The sequence below is a fragment of the Heloderma suspectum genome, chromosome 6, assembly GCF_057233095.1.
Source record: "Heloderma suspectum isolate Gila_16-S chromosome 6, 16-S_ref, whole genome shotgun sequence".
NCBI classification, from domain to species: domain Eukaryota; kingdom Metazoa; phylum Chordata; class Lepidosauria; order Squamata; family Helodermatidae; genus Heloderma; species Heloderma suspectum.
Window position 1 is genome coordinate 26794273 of NC_139463.1, and position 11012 is coordinate 26805284.

Here is an 11012-nt window from a genome sequence, read left to right on the forward strand (position 1 = left end):
TTCTTCTCAGACTCAAATCATAGTACCATCACGACTATAGGAATAAAATGGAATGGATGATCGGGGGCGGGGGTTGTTCTATGGGCTACGGGGGCCTGCCCTGCGGCCCCAAAGTCCAGGACTAGCTGCACTACTGCATCCAAATCATCTGGAGGGCACCATGTTGAGGAAGGCTGGCATAAAAGAAAAACCTCCTTTTGGAGAATTTTGGATTCCTTCCTCCTCTGGGGGAATTTTGTATCCTGGCGAATTTAGCAAACAAATCTTTCTTTCTATTCATGCCATGCTGCTGGATAATTAAAACTGAAGGCTTCTGATGCAGGAAATGGTGTGATTTATGTGTGTCTTGTTAAGAATCTGTGAGTTTTAAACTTGACTTCTGATACTGTGTCATTGAAGCCTTACACACACAATAGCAACATGTCCTACTTTGGGGCATAATTAATCTTGACTGTTTACGATGAATCCTACTTTGCACTCCAAGTGGGACCTGAGCTGACATTTGTAGGAAGAACTTGCAGCTATTTGAACGTGACAGCCATGATGCACAAATAGTTGCCATCTATTAAGTGGGGCACAAGATCATTGCAGGTTGCTTGCAGGGCTGCTAGCAGGGAATCTGGAGGAGGGGGAAGGGAGGCAGAGAAGGAGAGCAAAACAGCAAAAGAGATGGGGAGGCTTTCAGCTGAGATATTGGTGAAGCCCAATCAATGAAAGCACTCAGCTGTTGAATCTCCCTGGTTTGCTCGTGTGGCAGTGCAAATGTGAAAGTCAGTTGCACATCCAGTCCGCAACCCACTCACCCACCCACCAACCCATGCAATTGGCATTGCAGAAAGACCTCTCCCCAACCAAGAGTCAACATGTGTTAAAAAACAAATGGTTGTGTGAATTCATCCACGTTCCAAAGTGCTCCTTCTATCCCTGAATGCTTCTTGAATATGAGAGTAAAACATCAACTGGGCCTTTTCAAAGGCTATTTGAGACTCTTGGGCAGCTGAGAGAGGAAGCCCTTGTCTCCAAAAGCTTATACTGCATCAGGTAAGTCTTTAAACTTTCCCAGGACTCAGCATTTCTAGAAACAGCAGCCCGCAAGGCTTAGCCATGTTTGATCCCAAAATTACCCTTAAGCATGGGATCACACCCACCAGTGTCGCTGGCTATAAAATGTTCTGTAAATTCCAGAGGACAGCACAGAGAGGGAACCTTCAGCCCAAGGCAAAGGACTTCCCCACATCAACACAGGTACTGTCTCCTCTCTTACCTCTTTGGCCTTTCTTTCCTTGTGCTAGTTTGCCTGCTTCCAGGGTCAAATCACCTGTGAGGCAGGAGTTCTGTATTTAGCCTTTCCCCTCGCCAATTTCCTCATGTATCGTGATGGTCATTTGGGGGCCAGGCTAACACAGATATGTTTTTCCTGACATTTTAATAACAGGAAGAGCTCAGATGTCCTTTTATGTTTTGCCGGTTTAAAAAAAATTGGCACTGGTGTTTTATTTATTCTTGTTCACGTTTCTGTTTTGGCATATTTTGGTATATGAATTTTTTGTAAGCTACCTCATGCATTTTTGTAATAGAAACACAAAACATAAATGATTTAAATAACCCCATTCCCCATCCTGGATATTTGCCCTGCTGTAGGAGGTACCTGTATTTTTTCTCAAGTGGGTAAGAACAGCATTTGAGGGATGGGGGATATAGATACAGAAAATGGTATGAGCAAAAGGGTAACTGCCCTGAAGCACTGTCCCAATCAAAATAAGATGGCCCTGTGACTGATTTAACTTTTTTTTTTTTTTTTTTAAGCTAGGAGATAAAATCTAGGGATGGACAAATCGCAATTTCAGTTTTTCTCAGTTTCTCATTTCTCCAGTCTTAAGTTTGGTTTGTCCCAAACTTTGAGCCTTTAAAAAAAAAAGTTTGCATGAAAATGTGTAAATGCTTTTGTGCATATTTCTCCTAATACATACACTTTGGTACACAATTTTGCCTAATATATACACTTTTTTGCAAGCAATTTTCCTAATCCAATGCATTTTTGAACATTACTTTCAGAAATATATGCATTTTTCTATGCACTTTCCCCTAATACATGCATTTTTGTATGTCTTGTTTGATTGGCGAACTTCATTGCTAAATTTGGAGAAGCGTGAAGTTAGAGGGATAATTGACTTTTGGTTTGCATATTGGTTTGAAAGTGCAAAATTAGGTAAATTTGCATTAAAATATGAGACAAACTGATTTCTCCCCCATCCCTAAGTCCAGTTCCTTTTAACTTTGGTCTTTAAGGGAATGATGTTGATATGGAAATATTCATAGAATCATAGAATAATAGGGTTGGAAGGGGCCTACAAGGCCATCGAGTCCAACTCCCTGCTCAATGCAGGAATCCAAGTCAGAGTATCCCTGACAGATGGCTGTCCAGCCTCGCCTTGAATGCAGCTTGTTTATGCCGCGTGCGCTACTATGGCAGTCCACTACAGCAAAGAAGATAGGCAAGGCTCTCCTTCATCAGATGCACATCAAAGGCCCTTTAGAAATTCTGAATTTTTTCTTTTCATGGTCCTGCAATGAATGGCTAGAGCATTTAGTGGAATTTTTCCAGGCCTAAGTAAAACTTTACTCTGTTGTCTTGCAACTTTCATTCCCCTTCTTGCCATGTTATTTATTTAAATTTAATGCTGAGTATGCTTTTCCAAGTAGATCAAGGCAGCTTTTTTTTTTTTTTAATAAACACTGACCAATAACACTGGAATAAAATCATACCTACAGACTTTAAAAACAACAACAAATTAACAGGTAGCCAGCTAAATCTAACGCCAGCTGAAAAAGATGCACTTTATAGGCCCTGCTGAGGAGAAGAAATGTGGTGCAACACTGGACCTCAGGAGGAAGATGAGTCTATAGCTTCTGGACCACATGAGGCCTCCCATTCTCCCTTGCAGTGTCCCTCATGTTTTCTTTTTCTCACCTCTTCAAGGACCCTTCTTTGTGCTCAATCCTTGAGTAAAGCCTAGTTTTTAAAAGTCCAGCCACACAGGGCTCCTCTGCTACTGTCCTCCTTTACAAAGCCATTCTTCTGTGATAATTTAGCACTCTTGGTTGCACATATTGAGGCTGCGACAATGTGTATAGGACAATCCATGGGTCTCCATCACAACCATCTTTGTTTAGAATGCTATGGATGCTCTTGGTTCTTTGCTTGTCAGGAGTCATAGCCTATGATTGTCGATCTCTTTTAGTAGCTAACCCCAGGATTCAAGCAGTGACTTGAGAAGAGAGCCTGAAGCTCAAGCAATCCTAGAGAAAGACCAGAGAAAGTTGAAGAAGCTGAAGAGATGGAATCATGGAGGTTTATGCCTTGCAAGATGGAACCTCAGATTTATCAGCCCTACAGGGTGGAACCACAGAAGTATACACCCTACAAGATGGTAACCCAATGGAGGAGGCCCTCCAAGAAGAGCTGGGATCAGGAAATGATAGAATTATTCTGCGACTTTAAGCCAGAACCAAGTAAAAAACCAACTAGTTACTTTTCTATTGGTTGCAGTGGAGAAGTTCCCAAACTGTGCAAATATCCTTAAGTATTTAGACAACATAGAAATGGGCTTTATTTTAATTATCCCAACAAAAATAGGGATACCAGTCAAATGAGGTCATGTCCCCCCATGGCAGCTTCCCAGAAAAACAATGAGGGTTTGAAACATTTACAAAGAAAAAACCTTAATGCTAACTCTCGAAAAAAAAATCTGCCTCCTGCTAGAACTAGTGTATGTACATACACAACTGCAGATATCAAACAAATATTATGTACTTCCATTAGCTAACAGTACTGGGTATAACAAATTGATGATGTATAGCAGCCTTGCCCAACCCGATTTCCTCAGATATGTTGGACCACAAATCCCATCATCCCCAGCCAGCATGGTCAAGGGTAGATTTGGGGTGAGTTTTTTGAGTTGCCGTCCCTGCTCCAAGATTTCTTTGGTCAGTGTGCTTTTATATTTATTTATTAATTTAAAAATATTTTTAGGCCACCTTTCAGTGCAAAGACCCCTCCCAAGATGACTTATTTCAAAATATAACATGCAATTTACATAGAACACCATAATTTAGAACAGTAGTTAACAAAATTACAAACATTCACTCAAGTGATTCATAAAATTAATTAAGGGCCCAATCCTATGCATGTTTAAACAAAAAGGTCCTACAACTCCCAGCATTCCCCAGCCAGCCATGCTGGCGAGGGAATGTTGGGAGTTGTAGGACATTGTTTCTGTCTAGATATGCGTAGCATTGCAACCTAAACCACTTAAAATAGTTTAAAACCACCTGCAAAATAATGATGAATAATCTAAGACCAGCCCACATTTGTTGCTGCTATTATTATTGAAATGTATGTGTTGCTTCCACTGTAAGAAAGCAAACTTGAAGCAAATAACACACACACACAAATACAGAAATCCATAATTATTAGGACGGAGAAAACAAAAGCTACATAAACCAAATCAGCACCATAATACATGCTTGGTAATAATATTAATATACAGGCATCTTAACTACACGCAATTTAAAACAGTCTGTTTAAAAGCCAGAAGTAGTCAAGGAGATTTCCCAAATTTTGAGGCTTTTTGAGGGTTGTTTCCTTGAGCGTATTTTGTTTTGTTTTCTGACCTGCTGAATCCAGTTTTACAGCTACAGAAATCGCACCTGTTTTAGAACACCTTTAGAACAGCTTTATGACTTGCAGTTGTTTGGATATTTGCTTTTTATACTTGCCTTTATATCAGCATGTTTAATATGTCTATTGAGGATATAGTACAGGAAAATTAATAGGATTCCACATCCACTTCACAGAAGTTGAACAGCTGTTTATATGAAGTTTTGATGGATCTCAACTGGCAAACGATATATTACGGTACACAAACCTTTAAAGGGCTCTTCTAAACATTTAATTTTTTTTTTGACATTTGGCCATCTTATGACTCTCACCATGGGGATTTCATGAAATTGGAACACATAAGCCCTATTCAGGTATTCTGCCTGAATGGGGTACAAGCAACATGAATAAGAGGAATAGCGCTGTGCACAGTAGCTCCATCCCAATGCCACTCCCACCCCCTCCTTGGGTAAATCCCTGTTTGGATTCCCCTCTCTGAGGTCTTAGCTCTTCTATGGCCAGGGTCTTGACAGCTGACCAAGAAAGGGATTGGTTAAATAAATAAAGCCTGACTAAAGCTTCAGTCCTATATACACACATGCTACTGACTTTGGTGGGACTTCCTTCTGTGTAGACAGGTATAGAAGTGCAGTGTAAAGAAGAAGGAACCTTTAGCTGACAGGAAAATAAGAGAAGTGCCAGCACATGCAGTTAACTGATTTTCTGCTGGAATTATTGGAGAAACAAGCCCATTAAACTATTTAAGCAAGACTACTTGATTTTCAGCCAGGTCAATCCCGTTGGAACAATGAGAACTAAACAAGAAGGTGTCTCAGGACTTGTTCTGTATTGGCTGAGGGTGGATCCCCATGGAAGCTAACATAGAAGCAGACACAGGTGACAAATTCAGAGGTATACCATCAAAGACAAGGAGAGATATGACATGGCATTAGCCAGATAAAAGATTCGTGGGCAGCTCCAACTATCCAGTTGTGCATTTTTGAGGGAGTTTAGATCTTGCAAAGGCATCCCACTTTGGCCTGGAATCTAGCATTCCTTTGGCATCCTGTCTTCTCTTTGAAGACTGGCTGAATAGGGAAAAATGAGGTCTTGGCAAGGCAATTTTTTGAAATAAATAAGTAAACAAAGACGATTTGATATGCCAGGACATCCACCATCCCATGCTCATTCTTTACAGATTACAGCTGTGGTAACTGAAAAATTATTCAGTGGTAACTTAAAAATTATAGGTTTGTAAGATAGTGTTCAGAGCCATACGATAGTTATTTCTTCCTTAGAACATTTCCTTTGCTTATGTGTGATATGTATGTATATTTTCCTCCAGCACTTCCTTCATCGGTGATTAGCACCTTCAGTGAAAGGCAACCCCGGTTGTATAGATTTTGGGATATTAGCCAGAAGTTCCTCTTACTGATGAACAACATACTGGTAGCAGGCCCACGAACTTCCAGTTCATCAGGTAACTGCTGATGTTCTTCTGTTCTCCTTGCAGTTCTCAGTTCCCGCACTCTAGTTACTGATGGAATATATTTGTAAATTCTGGACCTAGATAATGGAGGTTTCAGGATGTGCCACTCTTTGGTGGGGTTGGTGACCATTTCCCTTGCTGCTGTACTACATTCCTGGCTCAGAAGAAGACCTGCTGAGTGCTCCATTCTCTCAGCTGCATTCTATCAAGCTCTGTCCCTCACCCCACATCCTAACTCATATAAGCTCATATTTATTCCTATGGGCCCTTTGCAGTTCTATAATTCTTACTGTTTACCTTCCATCAGTGGCTTGTCATCCAAAATTACTAGACCAATGGAAGATGCATTTTCTTCTCTTTCGCATCACTGACCTAGTTTCTTGCCTGTTGTTCTTTTCCAGAGCAGTTAATGGCTGTGCTCCCAAATACCTCCTTAGATCCGATAAGGCAGCCCATCTTTATGGGCCTCAGTGATGCAACACACACTTTGTCCTGTGTGAAATCTGATGATGGTCATCCTCATCTACAGTTAGTGGTGAGTTTCATTTGTAGTCCAAAATCTTTTTTGATTCTATGGGGGATTTTTTCTCCCAGTGCTGCCATCACCTATGGTGGAACTGCACCTTCACTGGGCAATCCCACCTACGGGGTTTCTTTCTTTCTTTCTTTCTTTCTTTCTTTCTTTCTTTCTTTCTTTTTAAGCAAATGCTTAGGCCCTATTTCAGGGCCTAAGTAACTCTTTGCCACTATAGCTCAGAGTTCCAAACCTGACCCTTTTCTACTGCCACCAATTCTCTTAGAATACTTTAAAACCTCCTAGTAGCTTGGTATGAGGGGCTTAGGTTTGAGATGGGCACCAACACCAGAGGCAAGATGAACTATTAAACAAGTTAATTCATTAAAGGGTTATTTTGTACATAAGGGAATGCTAATATTTCCTTTGGGGTTTTCAAAATAATGCTTGCTTATACTTCTTAAGAACTCAAGAGACACTATTGCTTGTCATTAAGACAAGCCTCTTAGGACACAATCCTAACTAGATAGGAGGCTGCCTCTGACCTCGGAGGCGACCGCCTATCCAAAGCAAGGCAGGAGAGGCACGGGGGGATTGTTCCCTCTCCGCCTCTCCTGCCTTGCTCTTTTTCGCTAGAAAGCCGTTTTTGGCTGTCTAGTGGGGGGGGGGCTGTCCGTGAGAGGAAGCTGCCGTATGACACATAGGATGTGTCGTACACGCAGCTCCACTCTCCCGCCCTGGAACGCCCCCGCCCTGCCGCTTTTCAGTCGCTCTGCACTCGTCTTCTGAGCATGGAGGACAAGGCTTCTCTGTGCTGCATCTGAGGCAGCGCAGACGAGGGGGGAGGTCGGTTTTCTGGGAACTGACCTCGGAGCGCGGGCTCCGGGGTTGGTTCCTGGAAAAGAGCATATCCTATGGCTCTCTAGACAGTGTCTAGTGGCCATAGGATTGCTCCCTTAATGACTTCTTTTATCTCAGGCCAAATTCCCTAAACCTCTACCCCAGTCAAATACACTCACAACCAGGTCTTGGGTACAGTCTTCTGACTCCCAAAGCGCCTCCTGTTATATTTCTGGTTTCTTGGACCATTATTCTGGGTTTTAATGCCTGTTTGTGTAACCTTCTCGCAAGTTCTCCTGGCATAACACAGCCACTTACATCTGATCTTTACCAGCCATGTATGGTTATCCCACAGAGAAGGAATAACTTAATATTCAGGCTTTAGCTATTCATTTTCTCCTCAGCTTTCTCCTAGTCCTTTTAATACACCACCCACCAACCAGCAGACATTCTCCCTCACTCTGTAACAACCAACTTGCTGAACCCTCAACTGTCAAATCTATAATTGTCAACTGTCATTCCCCAACTGCTCTTTTCCACCTAGCTAGAACCCCCCAGCCAATCAGAAATGAACTTACCTGATCCAGACCCTAACTATAAATATTCAAAGCAATAGTCTCTCTCCCTCGCATCCCCAAGTAGCTACTACTAAAACAGTCCTTCAACAAAATAACAACGCTGGGCTTCAGGCCCACATGGGTACATTATAGCCTCGCAGAGGCCACTCAGAGTATTTACAGAACATTACACCACATAAATGGTTATATACATGGCATTTCTTCACAGTTCTCTAAGAAATTATCTGCCTGTCCTTTTCTGCACCATGATTAGGACTGTATATATTCTGTACTATATATTCAGTACCAAACACACCTGGCTATTCTGTAATAAGGTGACTCACCTTCTCCATCCAGGCCCTGTTTTCACAACAACGGAAGAAGAAGAGAGAAGTGGCTCACCCGCATTTTTGTAGGAGCCGCTTTTGGTCCGGGCAGGGTTCCACGAGGGTGTATATTGCACCATTCTAAGCTGCTTCTCATTACTTTCTTCTGGGTGGGGTTGGGGGGTTTGGAGTGAGCGTCATCTGAGTGGCAGGGGCTGCTCAATCAATAAGAGAGGCTCCACCCCGCTCCAGCTTCCATAAGTAAAGTGCAAAGGAGTTACTTCCCCCATGTGCCCATTTGTAAGACCAGCCTCCCAACGAGCCCCCTTTGTAGCCTGTTGCTGCCCTTGATTGCGGTAACCGAGGGGCAAAATAAACACTCCCAATGTGCACATTTGAAAGACAAGCCTCCCAATGAGCCCCAAGCCTCATTGAACACAATGGGTGTTACTTCTGAGTAGACACTATTTGGTTTGTGCTGGGAAACACAGGGACATGAGACAGGAAACACCCCTTGTCTGGGGTCACGGTGAAAGGCACACCCCTGGGCACGGCTAGCATACCCGAGCTAAATGCAGAGGTTGGGGCATACAACAACTATACTGGGGAGAACCCAACTTAAGGAAAAGAATCGGTCTTTCAGGAAATCCAGGTTTTCCCTGATAAGCTCTGGGGTGGCTGCTGGATGGCCACGACGTCATCTATCGCTAACAACCTCAACATGCAGCCAGCTCGGAGTAAATCACTTATGGAAACACCCCCCCAGAGAAGTGGAAGATTGAGACTAGGGACTGACCATCCTTTGTTCACTCAGTTTTTACAGAGAATCTATATAACAAATTTATATGTTACCATGTTTTCTTTCTTTCTTTCCTTCCTTCCTTCCCCATTTTACTACATATTATAAAAATGCAAATACATCTTGGTAAACTTTGTAAGTTCAGTAATATTTTACAAGATTGGAAAATAATCCAATATAAACAGTAACATGATTACTGATTTTAATTAATACTTTAAAATATTATAACTAGTATTTAAACACTATCCAGCCATACATTTCATCCAAGTTTAATCACACATCATATTTTAACCATGTGTTACCATGTTTTCTATGTTTCTTTCTCTTTTTTTAAATGCCTGCCATGGTAGGGCTTTTTTTTTTTGTCAACATAATGCAATTCCAGTGTTCGGTGTGGAGAGGCAAAAGCACTATTCAGGCTTTTAAGAGCAACTGTGCATTTAATTAAAAAAATTATGTCTTTGTAGTTTCTACTTGTTTTACTGCTTTGTATTTGGCAAAGATGGGGGATTCTTTATGCATTGCTTTAATTTGTCAGCATCTCTTCCCTATGGGGCACACTGGACTTTAAATGTTACCATTTATTATTATTCTTTTCTTTTATAATGAGATAGGGTTATTTGTAGTGAAAGAGAGAAAAGAAAAATCATAGTGAAAATCAGGAATTAAAGCCCCCTTGGCAAAGAACAGAAACATTCTAAGAAGCAATTTATTGCCAATCTTGGAGCCATACTGTCCTGTTGCTGCAATATAACTTATCTTTCTTTATTTCTTTCCTTAGGAGAGAAGCATAATGGAGCTTTATAAAAAACACGAGGAATCTTTAAGCTTTACTTTCTACAGTAGGACTAATGGCAACCAAGCAACTTGTTGCTTTGAATCTGCAGCTTTCCCGGGATGGTTCATAAGCACCTCTACTGAGCCAAACAAGCCTATTGATCTGAGTCTCGAAGGAGGCACCAAGATCACGATCTTTTATTTTGAAAGAAAGCAATAAATCAGAACTGTTGTTTCTAAGGGGGAAATGAAAGAGGTGGATGTTGCAGTCTATATATCTGATATATTTGGAGTGTCTTAGAATGAAGTCTTCTGTTGCTTTATCGACAAATTGGGATGGGGTGAGATGTTGATTAAAAAGCCAAATTTATGATTAGGACTTTGGTTAGGTTTAGACAGTGGCTTGGATTCAGAAAAGTATGGGAGCAGCAGCAAGCTGCATACACAAGGCTGCACCGACAGCTAATCGGTGTCTAGCAGGAGAGTCCGTTGGCTAAGGCATGTTGTATCCCATTGATTATGGGGGTGCTGTTTGTGATCTTTGTTTCTCCTGCACATAGACCCTTGCGCACCCAATACAGCAAAGCAGTGCACAGAAGATAGTTTTCGTAGGTGTGGCGTAACTGCTGGACTGGAGCATGTGAGGGGCAATGACCTGTGTGTGAACAGACTAGTGCTACATCCCCAGCTCTCACCTGATGTTGTAAGGTGCAGTGGCGCAACAGGTCCCTCCACTGCAATCTGGTTCACATTTTAGGAGGAAGGACTCATCTTCCTGCTTCAGCTGAACCGGGAGTGTGATTACTGAAGGACAGAGGAGACACACAGCACGACACAATTGGGGTACATTTATCAAATTGTATAAGAAGAGTTATTTGTAACTACGCAGGTCTCAGGCCCAAACTAAATATGATGTTAAGCGCACCATTAGGAGCCAGTCAAACTTTTAAAGACGTTTGACCACAAATGTGCATGCGGCAGGAGGGTTCATTGGAACAGCAGCACACAGGGAGGGGAATCGCCCCCCAGCTGCAATTACACCCAGACAAA

General features: G+C 42.0%; 1 protein-coding gene across 1 annotated transcript; it reads left to right on the forward strand.

Moving 5' to 3' along the window:
* Nucleotides 1–3368: 3368 nt before the first annotated feature.
* LOC146340582 (interleukin-1 family member 10-like) lies at nucleotides 3369–10182 on the forward strand. The gene is made up of 4 exons (XM_084807243.1): nucleotides 3369–3502; nucleotides 6001–6140; nucleotides 6551–6684; nucleotides 9967–10182. Exons 1-4 carry the CDS (start codon nucleotides 3369–3371, stop codon nucleotides 10180–10182), a joined length of 624 nt encoding a protein of 207 aa, XP_084663369.1.
* Nucleotides 10183–11012: the final 830 nt, after the last annotated feature.